This window comes from Peromyscus eremicus, chromosome 22, assembly GCF_949786415.1.
Source record: "Peromyscus eremicus chromosome 22, PerEre_H2_v1, whole genome shotgun sequence".
NCBI classification, from domain to species: domain Eukaryota; kingdom Metazoa; phylum Chordata; class Mammalia; order Rodentia; family Cricetidae; genus Peromyscus; species Peromyscus eremicus.
Genome location: NC_081437.1, coordinates 7,324,383 through 7,346,671, shown reverse-complemented (window position 1 = coordinate 7,346,671; position 22,289 = coordinate 7,324,383). Strand labels below are relative to the sequence as shown.

Here is a 22,289-nt window from a genome sequence, read left to right as displayed (position 1 = left end):
TTTAGTCCCCCCTTTTTTTTCTTTAGTCCCTTTTTTTTTTCTTTAGTCCCTGTTCATGGCGCGATTCTGTGGGGCGTATACCCAACCACCCCCACAGTTCCCCAGAGTTTTCTTGAGTGCGAGCAGCAGAAAATATTAGATAGAAGGATATATTGCGAAGAATATCGCGGAGATAGACAGATAGAAAATAAAGGACAGCCTCGAGAGAGCCTGGAACCTACTCCAACGGGCCCCGACTGTCTCTGCCCCAGGGTTTTTATAGAGATGCCAAGGGGTGGAGCAAAAGACCTCCTCCTCCAGCACAGCCAAGTGCAGACCCTCTCAGACACCTGCACTCAGGCCCGTGGTCCTCATCATCCTCTGTGTGGACCTGCTGGGTAAAGCCACGAGGAACCCGAGAACGGGCTCCCACAGTACTCTACTGACGGGCTCGTCTACTTTGCTCTTGGCGGAGGAATTCTTTACATAAATAATTGATGTTTGTGGATGCAACCCCTCTTTGCCTTCTTCTCTCCCTTAGACCGAAAATATTCTGGATTTGAACTAGACACTCCCTCCCTTCTCTCTAACTTCCCCTACTGATTCCAAAGAAAATGAAAACATTTCTCTTTGTTTCTCAGATCAACACTTATGGAGCTGAATGTTTCAGAATCCCAAGATGTGACTTCTTCCTCCATCTCTGACATTGTGGTTCAGGAGATTGTCCCACCCAGCTGTTACTGTAAAAAGGGAAAGACTTCGACTGACTACAGCATGTCCTCTGCATCATCCAACAACAGCTCGAGCCTGTCTTATCTTCCCATGTTTCCTGAAGGGACAGCTTGGCAATTCCAGAGTGATAGTGGACCTGTTTCCTCCCAAAAGGAAGCATCTATGCCCAGGAGCCCTGGCACATCCCTGCCTACTTCTCAGCTGACAGATCCTGAGAAATCAGATCTTTCTCCGAATTTGGCAGTTCTTCGTCCCTTACAAGCTCAAACTTCCCTCATTAGCTCTATTTTAAATTCCTTAGATCCTTGGGAACAAGAGAAAACAAAAGATAAGGGAAAGACTCATTTTCAATCAAATCATGGGTCAGACTCTGATTTGGATGAGAGTCCAGGACCCCTAGTATGGGCTCCACTCCAGCTCTCTCCTTTGATCAGAGGAGAACTGGAAGGACATATGTCTCAGAAGGTTTCTACTTTGGGACAACAAGTGATGCCTCTGCCTGTGAAGAAATCCTGGAACATACTCAATCATTTCATGGATGTACAAGGAGTCCCTGAAGAAGAGCTCCCGAAAACTCAGTTACCTACACTCATCCCTCAGAGTGTTGAGCAAAATACCAACACATCTCCAGATCCTCCATCATTTCATCTCCACATGAACATTGGGGTGAATTCTGAAGTCCATAGGACGGAAGCAATCATTTCACAGCCATTTCCCTCAAACAGGCAGTCACAACCCGAGGATGACCGCCAAGAACTTTAGATAGAATCCTTTAGTTATATCAACGGGCACACCATCTCCCAGAAATTTAGGAGTTAACATAATTCAGGAAGAACAAGCTTTAGTGAAAAAGGATTCAAAGCATGTGTTAGAGCTGAATATAGAGCAGAGGGTCATAGGTCTTCCAGAAAAAAAGGGTACAGACACATAAGGCCCAATTAACTAATGTGGAGCTGACACCCAAGACACCACGTTCAGCCACTGACAGAATAAAGGTCACTCCATTGGCATTGCTTCAGGTTATGGACTTAATGGCAGTAACCCCAGAATCACAGTCGGAGCTGATAGACTCTGTGGGGTTTTCCCCAGAGCCGCCAAATCAAGCAGAAACAGTGAGTGTAACTTCTCAGCCATTGAAACTAGTAGTTGAACCAATAAAAGTAACCCATCTTCAGCATCAAACCACGGAATTAAAGAGCATGGCCTCAAGACTGAGTCAAGTCACAGATGACCTGGAGGTAACTCCTGTGGCATTGTTTCACGTCACGGATTCCATGGAGATGATTGACAAATTAAGTCCACATGGCATAGAACCAGTAGGAGTAGCCCCACAGCCACAATACCAAGTCATGGAATTAGTGAAGATGGATACATTGCATAACTATCAAGCCATAAGACCAGGAAGTATGAGCACACCACTACAAATTGTAGAGCCTCAAACCAAAGAGTCTCTGCAATTGACTTCTGGGTTACAGGGTCAAGTTGAAGACTCCGTGGAGACTATGCCACAACCTCAAGGCACAGAGTGTGTGTCACTGACTCCAAAGTCACATCATCAAATAATGGAATCCAGGAAAACAATCCCAGCACCACCAGATCAAGGTGCAGTACCTATAGGAAGGGGCCAAAAGCATCAAGTTCCAGAAGCTGAAGTAGTGCCAGTCATACCACTGCTACAGGAAATGGAATATTTGGGGGGGGGAGCACAATCCCACAGCCTAAGGTGAGGGATTCAATGGACTTTCCCCCAGAACTAAAGAATGTAAAATCTGAGCACCTAATCCCAGATCCAAGATTGCAAACTGTGAAATCTGTGGACATAACCATAGATTAGTCCCAGAAATGGAAAAATACGGACCACCAACCTCAACAGTGGTATGTATAGATTTGGCCCCAGAACTGCATCAGCAGATCACACCATACACATACACAATATGAGGAATTAACCCCCATACCACAACTGCAAAGTGAGACATCTGTGTCATCGGCCCCTGAGTCTCAGTTTCGAGATGTGAAATCTGGCCAACTGACAGTTGAACCACAACACCAAACCAAAAAGTCTGCTGCACAGATTTTTTGCAAAATAATAAATCAGTACATTGGATCCCCGATTATCAGTCTCAAGGAATGGAAGAAGCTCTTTCAGCCCTATCACAGGACATACAAGGAGATATAAAAATGGTGGAGTTGACTCCAAGACCATCACTTGAAGATATAAAATCTGTGAACTTGGCCCCATGTTCACAAAGCACCAGCTCTGATAAGATAGCCCCTGTACCATTGCTTGAGGATACAGAGACTCCATTGGTAGAAGGTAGGAGTCTAATTCCTGAGGCACTGGTGGAGAGTATGGAAGTTGGTGAACTGATCCCAAGCACACACTTTTATGTAACAAAATCTTTTGAAGCCACCCCCAAACCAAGTTATCATTTCCTAGAACCTAAAGGACTGACCCTACAGCATCCAACCTCAGAAGCAAGGGTGACCTCTGAACCTTGCCGGCAGGTGGAAGAATCTGCTCCGTTGCCACAATCATCATTAGGGATGACTCCAGCACCATTGAGCCAGACCTCAGAATCTGTGGAGATGAGCTCACCACCACTCCAAGATACTCTTGAACCTGGTTGTTCAAGTTGTAAAAGAGATGGAAGAGACTCCAGAATCAGGAAGTGCAATTAAAGATACTCTGGATTTGCTACTAGATTCAGAAGTGCAAACTATGACCTCAGGAGTGATGGCCCCAGAGCCACAGCCCCCAGATGTGAAGTTTGTTCAGGTGCCTCCAGAACCGTGTGCAGAAGTTACTAACCCATCGGAAAGAACTCTGAAACCAGAACATGAAGACACAGAGACCTTCAGATTGACAGTCTCTAAAGTCGATGATACCCAGGGAACTGTCATAGACCTGTATTCAGAAGTGAGATCTCTGGAGTTTAGTCTAGAACCAGGAGTGCAAGGTGAGAAATCAGAGTCCTTTGCCCAAAATTTGGAGTCTGCAGAAGTAATCACCGAACCACCCTTACAAGTTGTGGAACCTACAGGACTAACTGCAGGACCCAAACCACATATTAAAGATGTGATCCCAAGGCCACAGCTCCAAGAAGTAAAGTCTAGGCAAATGGATAGAGAATCACAGTTGCAAAATGAGAACTCTGTAAATGTAATACAACTGTCATCTGCAGGAGAGGTAGATCCTGAAAAGACAAAACCAGAGCCACGTCTACAAAGTTTATCACCGAAGGAACGGATTGAGGGAACACAAATGTGAAATCTGTGGATTTAAATCTAGGCCCACAGCAGCCAAGTGTCAAATCAGAATTAATTTCAGGGCCAAAATTGCAAAGTGTCCAGTTTCCAATGTTATATCAAGGGCTACTTCTTCAAGGGGAAAACCCAGCAAATTTCATCTCAGGCCTCCCACATTATGGTGTGAAATCTCATGATGAAATTTCATGTTTCCTGGGGCCAGAAACCCCATCATCAGATTTTATCCTGGGGCCAAAGCTTCCAGAACCACAGCCACAACCACAACCACAACCTGGGAAGCCAGTAGACGTAAACATAAGACCATGCTTGCAACATGTGAGATTCTCTGATGCGATCCCAGAGCCCAAGCACCAAGATTTCAAATGTGTACAGTTCATGCCAGGTGTTGAGCTTCAAGATAGGAAGCCTCAGGGATTGATGCCAGAATCGTTTTTGCCATTAAGCCAAGAGACACAGGTTCAAGATAAGAAGCTTGTGTTGCCTCCGGAAGTATCAGAGTTTTGCAGCATGAAACGTCTAATCCCAGCCTCTGAACTACAACATCCAAGAGTGATAGCTAAGCAGGTCAATCCAGGACTGTGGCACCAAGATACCAAATTTTCTGGGTTGGCTTCTAGGCCGAAACTATCAGGGGTCAGATTAGGGGAGCAAACTCCAGGATCATTGTCTCATGGTATGAGTCCTATGACTCCAGAGTTAGGGATACATGATCCCAAATCAGCAAAGGCGACTCCAGGGCTACAAGACACAAGGCAGGTGAGTTTTAACTCGGGGCCATGGCTGCAGGATGTCAAATTTTTTGATGTAATTCCAGGAACTCAACCTCAAGGTGTGAAGACTTCAGAGTTAAACTCAGGACCGCAGTTAGAGTGTGTAAAAATATTTGAGTTGACCACACAGCCAGAGAGGCAAGGAATGAAGCCAGAGTTAATAGTAAAAGAGTCACCCTTTAAAGATATAAAATATGTCACAAGGAATCTAGTACCAAACTTTGAAGGCAAAATGTCTTATAAACTAGCATCTGAACTACAGATACCAAAAGCAGAATCAAAGAAACTGACTCCTGGGAAACACTTAGCAGGTGTAGATCATTCTGAGTTGATCAGAAGAACACAGGCACAAGGTGTAGAATCTTCTACATTGATCCACAGACAACATTTGGAACATATAAAACCTGTAGAGAAGATCATAGCCTCAAAGCAAGAAGAGTTAACGCCAGGGCCTCATTTGGAAGACAGGAAATCTATGGAGTTAAGGTCAAAGTCAGAGCTGGGGAAAGTCAAATCTATGCTGTCAACCCCGGGGATACAAGCAGGAGATAAGGAACGTGAGGAGTTGCCTCTGGGCTCCAACTTGAAAGGTTTAAAATATGAGTTACCACCTTCAGGACCACAGTTAGAAGACAGGAAACCTGCAGTCTTAACTCTAGGACAATGTCTAGAGAGGATAAAATCTACAGTGATATCCCCAAGTAGTTCCCAGTTAGATGGTATGAAATCTGTAAAGCTGATTCCAGGTTCAAGAATTCAAGATTTGATAACTGTGGGGTTGGCCTGTTATGCACGTGTTCAAGATGTAAATGCCATGGGCTTAGAACTTGAACCAAAGAAGCAAGGGGAGAGTCCCGTGACTTTTGTACCAGGGATGCTGTTTCAAGACAAGCCTATGGAGGTGTTGCAAGGGCCTTATCTACAAGATGTAAAACCCAAGGAACTGACTTCACCGCCACAAACACAAGATAGCAAACGTGTGATTATCTCATGTCTGAAGCAGCAAAGTCTAAAACCTGTGAATAGAGCCAAAACACAAGGGATCCAAGGAGTAAAATTCATGGATTTAGTCTCAACACAACAGTATCAAGGGAGGGCACCCATGGATTTAACTCTTGAGCCCGGACAGGATGACCACATAAGCTCAACAGAGTGGAAAGGTGGGATGTTCAGCCACCTGAACAAACAGTTGGAGTCGGAAGATATGTTGTCTGTGGGGTCAGATCAAGAACCCAAACCTGCAGGTAGAAAACCCATAGAGCTCACCTCTAAAGTACAAAGTAAAGATGCACCCTCATTTGAATTGGCTCCTGAACCAGTTGTTCATAAGGTAAAAGCTCAAGAGGGCCAATATGGGCCACAGGTGCCAAGTATGAGACCTTGTCCATTGACGCCAGAATCACAGGTGTACCAAGTGAAAGACTTGGAGCCAATGTTAGAGCCACCGCTTCAAGATGGGAGAACTGTGGCACTAAATACTGAACCACAAATTGGAGGTACAAAATCTGTGCAGTGGATTCCAGTATCTGAGTTTCAAAGGGAGAAATGTATAGGGTCAAACTTTAGGTTACAGTCTCAGAGTGCCAGCCCTACAGAATTGAAGCCGTCTACACAACGGAGAGGTGTGAGGTCATCTGAGTTGACTGTCAGGTCAAAAATTCAAGGAGAAAAATCCGGAGAGTTTCATCTTGAGTCACAGTTACAGCAAGTAAAAACCTCTGCGTTAGCACTAGGGCTGCAGAAAACTAAAACTTTGAACAAAACTTCTGAGCCACAGCCTCAAGGGATCAAAACTGATCAGCTAAACAAAGAGACACAGGTAGAAAGATCCATCCAGTGGACACCAAGACCTGATATGTATGTGACATTTTTACAATTCAATAGTGGGTCACCATCTCCAGGTGTCGAATCTACAGAAGGGAAACCATCCATACAGCTGAGAGGTGGGAAGACATCAGAGATGGCTCTAGGGCCAAAACCTCAAGGAAAAAAATCCGTGGATTTTAACCTTGAGCCACAAGTACAGTGTGTGAAGACCCTTGAGTTGTCCCCAGGACCAGAGCTACAAGAAGGGGAAAACATCACATCAACCTCAGAGCTACAGTCTCAGTGTGTGAAAAGTGTGGCATTACTTCAGGGACCACAGCTTGAAAATACAAAATCTGATCTTTGGATACCACTGTCTATCAAGTTAATAGCTCTACACTGAGTCTTAGGTTACCACCTCAGGATGTCACAGCTAAAGAGTTAAAACCCTCAGTACAACTAGATGTGAAGACATCCGATCAGTTGACTACGAGGCTGAAGTCACAAGGTAAACAACCTTCAGGGTCAACCCAGGAACATCAGTCTCAGAGGTCCAAAAGTATTGATTTTAACTCTGAGCAACAGTTTAGAAATACGAAAGCATGTGACCCAAACTTAAGGTCAAAATCAATAATATAAAATTGATATTGAAACCCAGGTTTTGCTTAGAAGACAGGAGCTCTCCTGGATTAAACCCTGGAATACAGCCACAAGCAGTGAATCCCTTAGTGTCATCCCCAGGAACACAGCCTCAAACTGTGACACCTTCAGTGTTTAAACAAGAGTCACAGTCCTCAGAAGTGAAATATGGAGCAATAAGCCAAAGGCCACAATCACAAAACAATGTAGAGTTGAAATGTGGAAAATCTTCTGAGCTGGCACTTCAGACAAAGCCTCGAGGTATGAAATCTGAGAAGAGCTCCGGGTCCCAGTGGCAACGTGCAAAATGTTCTGACTTGACACCTGAAACAGAGTCCCCAAATATGAAATGTACTAAGTTAAGTTGCAGCTCACAGATGAAAGGTAAACCATGTATTTAAGTTAGCTACGGGTACCAAAACTCAACGTGTCAAACTAGGCTGTAAACCTGGGCCACAGTGGCAAGGTATAAAATCTAACTCATTTCTGAGGACAAAGCCTCAAGAAATGGAAATGGAAGACTGGGAACCAGGCCCGCAGTTACAAGATCTGAAATCTTCAAGGACAATCATGGGTATAAAGGTCCATGATGTCATGTCTGTGGGCTTTGGTCCTGGACCACACTTACAAGGTATGACCTCTGAAGTCATTACAGGGAAGAGGGTTCATGGTATGAAATCTGTAGAAATCAAACCTAGTTCAAAGTTACAAGGTAAGAAACATGATTTCACCCCAGGAAGATGTTCTTAGGTACAAAATCTGTAGAGCTGGACTCAGGCCCCCCTTTACAAGATTTGAAATATCCTGGGCAAGAAACTTCAAGGTGTGAACTCTATGGGACAACATGTCACAAGTATAAAATCTTCTGAGGTGGTAACACAGATAAAATCCCAAGGTGTAAAAGCAGTGGACCTCAATTCTGGACCACAGACACAAAATAAAAAGCCGTCTGAGTTGGCTCAAGGGAAAAGGCTCCTAGCTAAGGAGTCTGTAGAGTTTAATCAAGGCCCAAAGTTACAAGGTGTGACAGTGGAGTCCAAGCCCCCAAATGGGGAATCAGGGAAGTTAAACTCAGGCCCTCAGTTACAAGATGAGAAATATTCTCAGTCAATTCTGGGGACAAAGCTTCAATATGGAAGACCTATGGAGGTCAGTCCTGGCCTATGCTCACAGGGTATGAAGTCTCCCGAAGTGATTTCAGAGGACAAACTTCAAAAAGAGAAACCCGTAGGTTTTGTGTATCAGCCGCTCTGGCAAGATGTAAAATCTTTAAAGTGGACATTTGGTAAGGCACTCGACAGGGAACCTTTGCAGTTGGAAACCGCTCATTTACAGGACAGGAAATTAACTATGTTAACATCAGAATTACATCTTCAAGGTATGAAACCTGACTCAGTCAACTGTGTATCAAAGTGGAAAGGTGTGAAATCTGAGCCCACATATATCTACACAATGAAGGATACAGGGATCAGTCATGGTGCAGAATCACAGTTTGTGGGATTCTCTAAGCAGGCCTCAGACTCAAAGGTTTATAGAGTGGTGCCTTCTGAACTCAATGCCAGAAACCAGAAGCGAGATCGGAAGTCTCACAAATTAAGTCAAAAGCAACAACTTCAAAAAATAAAACAGACAGCGTTCAGGGATGAGCCACATTTGCAGCATATCAAGTCATCAGAATTATGTACAAAGCTTCAAGACCTGAAATCTATGGAATTCAATTCAGAGCAACAGTTGCAAGATGTGATGTCCTCTGAGTTGGGCCTGGGAACAAGTCCTCAGTCTTTAGAGGGCAACCCTGGGCCACATTTGCAAGAGATAATACCTTTTGAGGGGCTCACAGAATCTCTGAAATTCAAGTATAAGCCTAGACTGCAAGGTAGGGCATCCTGTGACCCGAGTGCAGGGCCACAGATTCACTGTAAAAATTTTATGGCATCCAACACCAGAACACAAAATGTAGAATTGTCTGAGTCGCACCCTGTTCCAGACCTTCAAAGTATAAAATCTAAGGTGTTCTGCCTGGGGCAGCACTTGGAAGATGTGAATTCTGCATGCACTCCCAATGCAAATTCTCAATATATAAACTCCAGTGGGTGCAAACGTGGGTCATATTTGCAAGATATAAATTCCTCTGCATGCATTCCAGAGCCAGACCCTCAATGTACAAAGTCTGGGTGCAATGCTGGGCCACATTTGCATGGAATGAGTTCTTCTGCATTCATTTTAGGACCAAAATTGCAATGCGTAGATTCTACTGGGTGCATTCATGAGCCAAACTGGCAAGATGTAAATTCTTCTGTAAATTACACCCCAGGGCCAAGTCCTCAGTGTATGAGTTCTTCTGTATGCACCCCAAGACTAAGTCCTCAGTGTGTGAATTCTTCTGTATGCACCCCAAGACCAAGTCCTCAGTGTGTGAATTCTTCTGTATGCACCCCAGGCCCAAGTCCTCAGTGTGTGAATTCTTCTGTATGCACCCCAAGACCAAGTCCTCAGTGTGTGAATTCTGCATGCACCCCAGGGACAAGTCCTCAGTGTGTGAATTCTTCTGTATGCACCACCCCAGGCCCAAGGCCTCGGTGTGTGAATTCTTCTGCATACACCCCAGGGCCAAGTCCTCCATGTGTAAATTCCACTGAGTGCCATCCTGAAGCATATACGCAAAGTGTGAATCAATGGGCATCAATTCTAGGGCCACACATTCAGTGTGTAGGTTCTACTGGGCGCAATCCTAAATCACATTATCAAGGTATGAATCCTTCCTCACGCACTCCAGGGCAAAACCCTCAGTGTGAACATTCCAATAGGTGTAGTCTTGAGCCACTTCTTCTTGGTATGAATCATGGTAGAACATTTCCAGCACCACAAATTATGTGTGTAAATCCTGTTTGGTGCAATACCAAAACACATTTGCAAGATGTGGATTCTTCTGCCTGTACTAGAAGACAAGAGTCACAGTCTGTAAATTCTACTGGATACAACCCTGGGCCACATTTACAAGCCCCAAAACTTCAAGGTATGAAGTTTTCTGAGTCGAACTCAGGGACAGGAATTCAAAGAGAGATGCCTATAATAGTTAAGAAAGGACAACACGTGCAAGATTTGAAGCTTGAATCAACTCCAGGGTCATCTCACTTAATGGTAGGGGCAGAGTTTCAAGAGATCCCATTTTTGAAGAACCAACTTGGGTCATGGCAGGAAACTGCACGACCCACATTTACTTTGAGGCCTCAGTCAAATGGTGTGAAATCTGTGGGAGTTTCACCAACCCCACTGTCTGAAGATAGAATGTCTCCAGAGATGAGCAACCAGCCATTCCTTTGTTTGACAAAATCTGTAAAAGTGACACCTGGCTGCGGTCTGCAGGACGTGAGAAGTAAGGAATTTTCACCAGAACCTTGTTTTCAAAAAGTTAAATCTGTGAAGTTGAAGCCAGGCTCACCGACTCCAAGTGTGAACCCTTTAGAGTTCGCTCCATGCCACTGTTCTCAACGTGCTAAGATTTCCTTTGCACCGAAGCCTTGTGTTCATGAAAGAAAGCCTATGCAGCTGAGACTAGGCTCCCAACAGCAAAGCATGGATTGCCAACAGTTTCCTTTAAATGAGAAACCAGTGGTATTGACCCCAGAGTCCACCGGGGACTTCTTAGCAGGACCAGCACTGTCTAGTGTCAAATTTTCAAATTTGATTCCGGAATCACAGCAACAATGCATGAAATCGACGGAATTTACTTCAGAGCCGAAGTGGCAAAGTATAAACCATGTGAAATTGTCATCGGTGTCTCTGCCACAAACTGGAACCTCTAGGGGGTTATCACCAAGACCATTCCTTCAAAATGTGACACCTGGGAACCAAAATCCCCAAACACGTGATCAAATCATAGAATCCTCTCAAGTGATATACAGACCAGGGCACCAGTTGGAGGACTATGCTGAGAAGATGAGGCATCAAGTCCCTAAATTCATGGATTTTATTTCATTACCAGTTTATCAAGATGCGGGGTCTTCAGAAATGACAAAAGGGTTGGGACATAAAAGCCCAGAAACAACAGAGAAATCTATGAGGTTGACCCCCAAACCAACAGATTAAGGCCTAGAATCATTAGGGATGCCTCAGCAGCTAGATCTTCAAGGACCAGAATCTGTTGCTCTGACTCCAACACTAAGTGATCAAGATTCAAAGTCCTCAGAACTAACCCCACAGAGAAGCTGCTGGAGCCCAGAAACTCTGCAGTTGCTGCCTTGTTTGTGGCCTCAATTTAAAGATTTCAAGGAGTTACCAACAGAACAAGCCACAGAGTCTGATAGAATGACCCTCGACCTCAAGAATCATGTTGCAGAAGTAAGGATGCTAACTTGTGAGGTAAGACCAAGGAAAGAATTTCTTAGTGTGACTTCAAAGCCAGTAAATAGAGAGACTGGACATGTAGAAAAATCTCCAAGGCCGTGTCCTCAAGACTTAGGACCTGTGGTGGTGAGCTCTGGGAAAAGATCCCAAAGGGAACACTCTGTAGCATCGCCACCAAGGCCATCCTATCACATTCCAGATTCTGCTTCAGGGATAACACCAGGGCAAGAACCTCAGATTCCTGAATCTGTAAGTTTGACCTCTAAGCCTTGGCTGCAAATAGAAGAATCCTTAGATTTGTCAACCCAGCAAACGAGTCAAGTTGTCGAAGATACAGACTGTGAGGAGCTCACTTTTGAGTCATGGCAACCAGGGGAGGTAGCAAGTAGGCTAACAAAGCCCCAGGGTGCAAGCCTGGGAACTTTAAACATAACTCCAATGGAATCACTGGATCAAATGATAAATTTTATAACGATCAGTCCAAAGCAGCTAGGTCAAGGGACAGAATCTGCAAAGACACGGCATCATGTTTCTCAGTCAGCTGCTCTCCCCAAAGTTTCCGAATCTGTGGAAGTTATCCCTGGACCGCCGTTTCAAGTTATAGAATCTGTGATGATACCAGAGCCAACTTCGTAAGGGTCAAAACATACTGATTTGACTCCCAAACTGCACGATGTGATAATGTCAGAATTTGCTTCAAGCCTTTGTTTACAAAATGTTCAATCCAAAAAATTAATCTCAGCACCAACACATCAAATTTTAGAAACAATACAGTTGTCAGGCTTTCAAGTTATAAAGACTATATTGGTTCCCAAACCACTGCTTCTGATTGTAAAATCTGAAGAGCTGGCTCCAGGACCAAATCCTCAGGCTATAGAACCAATAGGAGTTGCCACAAAATCTAGCGTTAAAATAATGGATGGTTTGAATTTACTCCCAAGACCACATCTTCAAGACATGGTAAAACCTATGGAACAAACTCCAAGGGCAAATATTCAAGAGAATTTTGCAGAATTAATCTTACAGCAAACATCTCCACTTGAGGAACCTCCAGTATTAACTCACGAGCAAAGGCTTCAGGCTGAAAAATCTCTAGAGATCAGAACAGAATCTCCTAAAGTAATGGAAATTGAGGTTTTGAATCAAAGACGGGTGTGTGAGGATAGAGACTCAGAAATGATAACATCAGAAAAGTTACTAGCACAGAATTCCTTCTCTAGGTTCATACTCAGCCCTTCAATCCCAATTTTTTCAATTTCTGTCAAAACAACTGAGTTAGGACCCCTTCAGGGTTCTGGAATGCCGGAGGTATCAAGAGCCTTGGCTATGAAGAACTTTGCTGTTGGTATTTTGCCGTCTCCAGAGTCCTGTACAGACACTATTATGTTCCATTCATCAGCCCTTCCCTTGGTTCTTCCCCTGATATCGGGAACACTGTGGGAACCCTATATCCTGACATCTGGGAAATGGATGTCCTATCCAAGGAAGCAACTGAAAAGAAACAAATGGAGGAATTTGGGAATTCATTCCAGAGCTATTCTCCAGATCCACTGAGATTACTACCCTCGGAGTTTCAGGCAGGATTAGGGGCTCGAAGAAATTCTATCCGTTCTTTCCTGGGTAGACAACAGAATGTCTGGGAAAGTCATGTCTGTAGGCAGCGACTCCCTAGAAAGTATCTCTCCAATATGCTGATGCTGGGAAATGTCCTGGGAACCACTATGGAAAGGAAGCTTTGTTCTCAGCCGTTTTTAACAGAAGGAGCCACGATGGATATCTGTCAATTTATTCAGAGTTTATTTGGGGTTCCAGCTGAACTGATGGCATTTTCCCAGAGCCTACTAGAGAGGGGTCCTAGGACGATTTCACAGACTTCAGTGGTCAGAAACTATATTCAGAGACATATTTTATGCCGTGGTCACGAGAAAAGAATGCCCTTAAAGATGTGGACACGTGGATCCACATCTTCCATATTACAGCCATACTCCGGTACCAGATTGGGAATAAAGAAAACAAACTCAAAACTAAGTGATATATTCCAGGAAGTCACTCAGCATGTGTCTGTCTCGTGTACCAGGGCCCAGTTTCCTGCCTTAGTGAAGCCGGAGTCTTCTCTCAAGATACTTTATAATAGGGAAGACCCTGTTTCCAGTGACCAGAGTAAAGACTCACAGAGTGATTCACCAACAAGGACTCTTGACTCTCACCACTCCCTCAAGGCAAGTTGTCTTTTTCAGGCCAAGAGGGATATCTCAGAACAGCTCCATCTGCTAAAAGATCTACAGCTAAAAATAGCAGCAAAACTCTTAGAGAGTCAAGTACCCCACAATGTCCCTCCACCTTTCTCATCAGGTCTTGTCCTGAAATATCCCACCTGCTTGCAGTGTGGCCGATGTTCAGGAGTTAATTGCTGTCATAAGTTACAGCCTGCTTTTGGTCCATATCTTCTCGTCTACCCACAGATCCACCTTTTAAGCACCCCTGAAGGCCATGCTGAGATTCGGTTGCATCTTGGTTTTAGACTGAGAACTGGGAAAAGACCTCAAGTCTCAAAGCATCGTGGGAGAAAAAGAGCAGATACATGGAAGAGCACTACATCACCATCACGAAGGAAAGCTAAAATCTATCCTCCAGCTTCCAAGAGTCCAACTACTCCAAGAGATTTCCAGGCCCGATCTTCCCAGGCTTCTGTACAAGTGCACATTAGAAAAAAGCAACGGGGCAGCCATGGGGTGGTCCGCCAGACAGACGCCAAAGACTCTGAGCACCATGAATTCCGTCAGGTTCACTCTGTATCCGAGAGTGGCTTTGAAAGTAATCAGGAAAAAAAATGGTCGAAATCAAGCCTCAAAAAGACCTTTGACTTAAACTATCCAATGAAGCAAACCATGAAGGGACTTAAAACACAAAACACAAAGCTCTACAAAAATAGTGAAACCCCGGAAGAGAGTCCTTTTAGAATGATGTGTCCATCAAGAAGCAAGAGTATTGAAACCATTCAAACAAGCACTGTTTCTTCGAAGACACAACCTAAGAAATCCTCTCAGCCCAAGTTCATCCAGCTGCTTTTCCAGGGCCTAAGGCAGGCATTCCAAATAGCACATAGAATTGTGGCTTATACTGGACAGAAGCCTGAGGACAGGACAAGGCCAGACAATTTGAGGTCAACCAAATACTTGCACCCCAAACAAAAAGCCAAGGGTTATTGTTTAGCAGGAGATAGCAAAGGAGCCAGCACACCAGTTGCCCAGCCAAGGTCAGCAGGTGTGAAGCCTAAGCAAGAGGACAGATTGCAGGGAACAGGTGACCAGTGTAGACAGACTCAACAGCCAAAACAAGTGAGCTCTCTCCAACCCAGACCTTGGCAATTGGAGACCATGGCTTCGGAAAGAGATGCCACTATCCATCTCTTTCAATCCTCCAACCTTTGAGTGCAGTTCAAAATGTCAACGGCATTTTGGCAGAGCAAAGAAAAACTATGGTGATGAAATCTCCTATCTGGAGTCTAAGAACTGTTCTCACGTAGGAGCCAAATTTCAGGCCCAAGAGAGAATGGGACCTGACTCCCATTTGAAGAGATCCCTGCAGAGTCACTTTAAAGAGACACACACACCCAAGGAAGAACAACATGGCTTCTTCAGGGAGAGGGCCCTCCATAGTAAGCCTTTTGAAAGGACCAATCGCATCCTTTGGGAGAGAATTCATGAAAGTCTCTCTGAAAGGAGATACCGCAGTCCTTCTCAGAGAAGGCATAGCAGTCCCTCTGACAGAACCCTTAGACATCTCTCTGAGAGGAGTCATTGCAGTCCCTCCCCGAGACAGGATAGTAGTCCCTCTGTGAGAACCCTTCAAAGTATCTCTGACTGGATCCATTACAGTCTCTTTAAGGGGATAGGTCGCATTCCTTCAGGGAGGAGCCGACTCAGTCCTGGGAGACGCCCTAGGAGTCCCTCTAGGAGGTCTCTTAGTCCTAGAGAGAGAAGAGGACGAGAGAGAAGAGGACACAGTCCCTCAAAAAGGTGCCATCTCAGTCCCATCCGGAGGACACGGTGCAGTCCTTCAGAAAGGAGCCATGGTAGTTTCTCTGAGAGGACCCCTTTCAGTCCCTCTGGCAGGAAAAGGCATAATTCTTCTGGGAGAGTCCACCACCTTCCCTCAGAGTCCAGGCTATACAGGTCTTCTTCCAGACTCCACCGCAGTCATTCTGAGAGAACTCACTACAGTCCCTCTGAGAATAGACACAGTTATTCTGAGAGGAGCCGGCAAGGTCACAACGAGGGACTCCATCACAGTACCAAGGAGAGGCTCAGGGGTAAGGAGAAGCCCGGACATAGCTATAAAGATTCAAGACTTATAAACTCCTAGGGACTTATGCCTCCTAGGGACCACACCAAAAAATCCAAAAGCTGGACAATTTTGGAGACATGAAGTTAGTAGATAAGGAGAGACCTGCCTCTATTAATTATAGCCTGCAAATCTTCACCTAGCTGCCCTTTCTGCTCAGCCACTGCCTGCACCCTCAGCAAAGAAAGAGCTTTCTGGAGGGGAGTGAGAATGGGTCTGTTATTTAAGATCAATAAAGGGGCAATAATCGAACTCTATTTGCATCCATAAGATCACTTGTGGGGTGGGTGGGACTAGGTGTGCAAACTGCCGGAACCCAAGGGTTGGGGTTCAGGAGGACCCCTCACTTAAATCTTCAGACTCCGCCCACTTGCTCCAACCCTCAGGCCCAGTGGCCTCCCTAATCCTCCTGCCGCCATGAGGGCAGGGTCTCAAAAGCATCAGGAGACGAGTCGTCATGTGACTTTCCCCGCTCCAGCGCCCTTGGAAGCTGCTAGGTGGAAGGAGATGTTCAGAACAGGGCTAGTCGCCTAGGAGACCACATCCGGGAGAGGCGAGGAGAGCGGAAGTGGCGTTGGTCTGGCCGGAGCCCTTGGGTGAAATTGTTAGGCGTGGAGGGAGAGTGATGTCTTCCAGACTCAGTGCAGTCACCGCCGTGAGTTTCTTGGTGTGACCATTATACTTTAGAGATAGAACTGTCGAGCCGAGAACACCAGGGCCCTTGCTTTTGTCCCGAACTCGGAGTTGGTTTTATCAGAGCACATCGTAGGCCCCACTCTTTTATATCAGAGCCACTTGCCCCCCTTTCTCTCCCATTTTTAGTTTTGCCTGTTCCCCATGTCCTCGGACTCAGTTCCTCGACAGATTGTAATTAGTTACCTTCCTTCAGCATCCCCAGTGCCTCCCGGTTCCTTTTTTTCTTATTTTTTCCTCCGTCTCCTTTTTCGATCCTTCCTCTAGGACAGGGCTTTGAGAATGGGCAAAGACGAAAGCTCCGGTATTGTCAGCCCGCCTTCACACTGTAGAAAAATAGGATGGCACACGTTTCCTAAGAAGTGTCACCCACCTTCCTTCCATTTGAAGGCACAAGGGGGAGTCATCTCTTTGTGGATGAGGTTCCAAGGTCCCTGGCACTCACTCGTGTGCTTGTGATTTGCTAGACCCCGGGACCCACAGCCTTTAAGCCACAGAGGAGCACCAGGATCGTGGGAGCTAAGAAGTAAGTGAGGTTTTCTGGGGACATTTTTGAAATTGTGTAGACAGTTCTGATAAAGATGTTTTGTGTTGGCACTTTGGAACATCATAGCATAGATATTCTGCCACATGTAGCAGAATTGACTCCAAGTTCCCTACTAATCCTATGTCCATCCTCCTCTATCTTAGCGGACTCATGAACTTTGACCTGCACTGTGGTGACATCATTCTACTGCTGCTTAAAAGAGGTTCCTAAATGCCAAATGATAAGCTGCCAATACACTGACATGCTACCCTCAAAAAGCATCTCTTCAGCTGGGTGGTGGTGGCAAACGCCTTTAATCCCAGCACTCGGGAGGCAGAGGCAGGTGGATCTCTGTGAGTTCGAGTCCAGCCTGGTCTACAGTGAGGGAGTTCCAGGACAGGCTCCAAAGTTGCATGGAGAAAACCTGTCTCAAATCCCCCTCCCCCAAAAAAAGCATCTCTTCTCCCTCCCACTACTCCAAGTCAGCCTGCCATTTAGCAACTTTCTAGAATACCATGTTCTCAGATTGTACCTGGGAATTTTGAACACTGGTTGGTGGATTTAACAGGTTACAACAGGTTACATCATAACACAAAACCTTTGCCATATTTACATTAAGCTGCGCATCTTAAAACAGCTTCCCTGGAGATGCACAAAGAGTGTCCTTAGTCTTCCACTCTTTGAATGGGGGCACATAGAACCATCTAAAGAACCAGCTTGAGAATACTCTAGAACCCTGCTACTCGGTGTGGGCCATGAGCTGGGAACTTGTTGGAAATACAAAATCCTACATGCAAGTGCTCCAGCACCCTGGGTAATGAGAGTCTGCATTCCTAGCAGGCAAAGCATCACTGGCCAGCCCCAGTCAGGAACAACTGGGTCTAGAGCAGCGGAGGGGTCACGTGCATGGGCATGTGGGAAGCCTGGGAAGGGGCCAGGCAGCAGGAATGAGGACAGGTTCTCTACTTACATCACACTGCTGCAGAATAGGATTCAAGGTTGTTACTTTCGTTTATGCTGCATTGAACTCTGTGAAGCTGTGGTACTGTGCCTGTCTAGAACACCTGATGGTCTAATAAAGAACTGAATGACCAATAGCAGGCAGAATATATAGAAGGAGAAATCTGGGAGGAGAAAAGAAGGAGCCAGAGAAGGAGGAGGACTCCAGGGGCCAGCCACCCAGCTACACAGCAAGCCACAGAGTAAGATTTACACAAGAAAGAAAACAGGAAAAGCCCAGAGGCAAAAGGTAGATGGGATCAGTTAAGTTGAGGAAAGCTGGCTAGAAACAAGCCAAGCTAAGGCCTAGCATTTGTAATTAAGAAGAAAAACCAAAAAAAAAAAAAAAAAAAAAAAGAAAAAAAGAAAAAGAAAAAAAAAAAAAAGAATAAGCCTCTGTGTGAATTATTTGGGAATTGGTGGCTGCACCCCAGAAGAATAAATAAGAAAAACAAACCAACGACATCACAGACTTCCAATGAGTCACTGCAGAGTGAACCTACAGCCGCTGTGGACACCACAGACTTTCCCCCAAATCTGTCAGGGCAGAAATAAACCCTCAGCACGTGTTGGCTTACTCACCTCCAGCCAGCTCTCCCACCTCTGCTCACTTCCCTACTTCTTCACGCTTCAAAATAAACCCATGGAAAAACAGAACCAATCCCATCAGCCCTCCATACCCCTCTCCACCTCTGCACTTGTTATGGACACCAAGCTTCTGGCTCGACTTCAGTCAATTCTCCCAATAACTTGGAAGCAAGTGGTTTGCTGCTGCCACTTTACAAACTAAAAACCGAAAAAGCCAAACAAGGCTTGCACAAGTAATTGTCAAGGTCACCCAGCAAGTGACTTATCAAGTTGATTGGGGAGTGGGGGAGTACACAGCCATGTGTATGTATGTGAAGGTCAGAGGTCAAACTCAGGCATTTTCTTCTAATTGCACTCTATCTTTTTCACTTATTTATGGTTGTTTGTCTTAAAGACAGAGTAACTGACTGGCCTGGAACTCTGCTATGTAGACCAGGCTGGCCTTGAACTCTCACAGAGATCTGCCTGCCATCACACCCAACTGTTTTTTAGGTCTCCACCACTGTTTCAGTTAGACTGCACAGCTGGCACCTTCAGTTAGACTGCACTCTTGGCACCTGTCCACCTCCAGACCACCCCGCAGCACTACAGTCACAGATGTGCGCCTCCATGCCTAGTTTTCACGTGGGTGCTGGGAACAGAACTCAGGACCCCATGCTTGCAGAGCAAGCGCTTTACCCCTGAGTAGCTCCCGGCTCTGGGGCTGAGCTTTGGTGAGGTGATGACAGGGGAGCAGTACAGTGGCTAGAGCGCCTCCTACAGGCCAGCACCATGTGCACACTCAATCCGGCCAGCAAGGTGTGCTGCCCGGTGCACTCTGCAGATTAAAAACTGCAACAACCTCTCCAATGTCACACACATGGGGACATGTGTGGACTTGAACTCACAATCCACGCCCTGAATCCTGCTCTCAAACATTGGTCATATTAATTAACAAAGCATAGCTCCCTGCTTTTCTCTTCAGAAACCTTTCACTTTTATGAAATAATGAGCTAGAACCCTTTATCATTTCACTGTTCTTTGCTAAATCTAGAATCTACCAAAGAGACAGATTTCTGTTTTCTAAGTTATTTTAATGAAAAATTTCTCCTAAGACATTAGCGCTCATATAACAGAAAAAGAGGAAACAAAATTCTCATTTGTCCATTGACTGAATATAAGCCTACGAATGTCAGCCTGAGTTTCTTTCTAGTCTTTACTGTGTGAGAGCCATACACCATGTAAGCCATTTTATCTCTCCGCTGCCACGACATTTGATACACAATTTTTCTTTTTCTTTTTTCCATATGTTCTTACCAGATTCAAACTGTTTGCCTGGGCCTGTGGACTACAGCCTATTGGACATTCCCATGCAGTCAGACAGGCCATTTCTGTGTGTGGTCACTGTTGGTGACAGGAGCATAAATAATACAAAGAACATATCTCTGTACCTGAAGATTTCTCATGCTGAAGCTTCCTGTGGGTTAAAATTTCAAGAACAAAATTGTGGAGTCAAAGGGAATAAACATTTTAGGACTCCAGTGAGTTAGATATACTCCAAAAGGGCGCAGTAGGTGAGATGCCCACCAGGAGTACATAGAGATACTCATTTTACCATATAAAAGGGCAGTAGGTTAGACACCCACCAGGAGTACATGGAGATACTCATTTTACCATATAAAAGGGCAGTAGGTTAGACACCCACCAGGAGTATGTGGATATATTCATTTTATTCTGTATTACCATCACTGGATGAAAATCTCTGAAAACTGTTCTACAAAAGGTATTTTTTAACGGTATCATTGAAATTAAACCTCACCATTTCCTTAAACATTTCCAAATGTTTGTGAACTGAATATACTTCCTTTTCAAGAAATTAACATTTTTCTTAATGTACATTGACCTCATTTCCCCCCAACGTGAAAGTTTTATTGCTCATTATAAACTAACACGTTGCTAGCTCCTCCGAGTGCCAGCCTGCAACACCACTTGAAAAAGCATCTAGGTGCCGGGCTGAGAAGGTAGCTAACAGGAAGATCCTCCAATGAACAGAAGTGGCCGGGAGGAAGGGGAGAGGTGGGAAGGTTCAGAGACGGCTGCAAAGGGAGGGCACTGTGCCCTTTCCTCCTTCACCTGCTGCTGTGGGCCACGTGCCATCAGCATGGCCCAACTGCAACAGAGCAGGGCGAGCTCAGTGCGAGCCAGGGACCATGTGAGCACCTCAGGGCAGGGGTCTTCGCTGCAGGGGAGGGGGCAGGCAGGATCTTCCACATTCTAGGGGAAACTGACTGTTCAGATGACGGACACGGGAAAGTGTACGCCTGGCAGTCAGAGCTTCCCGAGGAACCAACTAGTGGCAGGAGGAGAGTGATGGGGTGAGCACCCCCCCATGGCCCAGTTCCAGCAAGAGCTCCATTTTAGTGTTAGCCTCTCCCACCAGTACACATCAGTCAGACGCCAGTATTTCGAGGGAAGCACAGCCAACAGGAACAAACCAGGACACCTGAAAAGAGCACGCAGCATGAGATGACCTGACCCAATGACGAAGAGTTAAAGGGTCAGGCTCACAAATGTCTACCTCAGGGGGTAGGAGAGAAATGGAAGGAAGGAATGAGATGCCCTAGGGAGCCTCACTACATGGAAGAAGATTAGTGAGGGGATCACACTTGGGGACCCTCTCCCAGAGAAGAAAAGGGGAGCGGGTGTGTGAAAGAGGCTAGGAAACACCTGGTGAGGTAAGAAGCAAGAAATTTCAAAACCAGGTGAAGAACCAGCGGTTAGTGGAGCTCCATGAGGCTGAAGGCTGGACATCAGCAGACATGGCCACACACCCTGTCAGCTGCCCCTCAGGGAGAGCAGATGGCACTAAATGGCATGGGTTCCCAGGGCCTCCGGTGGCAGCCTCTCACCAAGAACTGGCCATAAGGGACAGAGGGGGGTTGGCAGCAGAGTGGAGCTAAGGGTTTTGGTTTGTTTCTACGGATATAATTACTTACACATACTTGGAAAACAATGCTAACTTTCAATGCTAGCTAGAACAAGAGTAAATGTGCCCTGTGATATTTTCCTGTTTGTACTGTGATACATTAAAGGGACCAATCTACTCCCTGGCAATTGTAAGGGGAGGTCCATCAGCTTTTTTCTCTGAGACTGGTCTAACAGTCTACACTGAAGAGTTCCTCAGTCTAGACACTCTTCATGGGTCTTGACACCCTTCCGGACCTAATGAGAGTTTGGAACATCCTCCCAATTACGTATTTACCCATATACACAATTTTTATCTTGGTATTTAATTTCATAATCTCCTAGAGATTTCTTTAGAAATTCTGATTTGTTCTCTAGGGCTTGGTGTTCCAGTGCTGTCTCTTAATGTTACATACGAGCAGATGCACACCTCTTATTTGACTTTGAAATATGAGTGTGTGTATATGTGTGTGTGCATGCGTGTGTGTGTGTGTGTGTGTGTGCGCGCGTGTGGTGTATACACGCGTATGCCACAGCATAAATGAGGAGTCATTTCTCTTCTTCCACACTGTGGGTTCCAGGGGTTGAACTCAGCTCCTCAGCCTTGCTGGCAGGCACCTTCACCCATTGAACCATCGTGCTGGCCCCACTCGTCT

The 22,289-nt window shown here is 45.5% G+C and overlaps 2 protein-coding genes across 2 annotated transcripts; both read left to right on the top strand.

Moving 5' to 3' along the window:
* The first annotated feature begins 39 nt into the window (after positions 1 to 39).
* LOC131897560 (uncharacterized) lies at positions 40 to 1,473 on the top strand. Its single transcript, XM_059248490.1, has one exon. It carries the CDS (start codon positions 631 to 633, stop codon positions 1,471 to 1,473), a length of 843 nt encoding a protein of 280 aa, XP_059104473.1. The 5' UTR covers positions 40 to 630.
* LOC131897559 (uncharacterized) lies at positions 1,066 to 20,500 on the top strand. The gene is given in 4 exon segments (XM_059248489.1): positions 1,066 to 3,321; positions 3,323 to 3,970; positions 3,973 to 17,103; positions 19,990 to 20,500. Coding segments are annotated over 3 exon segments (4,116 nt in total). The 5' UTR covers positions 1,066 to 2,838; the 3' UTR covers positions 6,958 to 17,103; positions 19,990 to 20,500.
* The last annotated feature ends 1,789 nt before the right edge of the window (positions 20,501 to 22,289 follow it).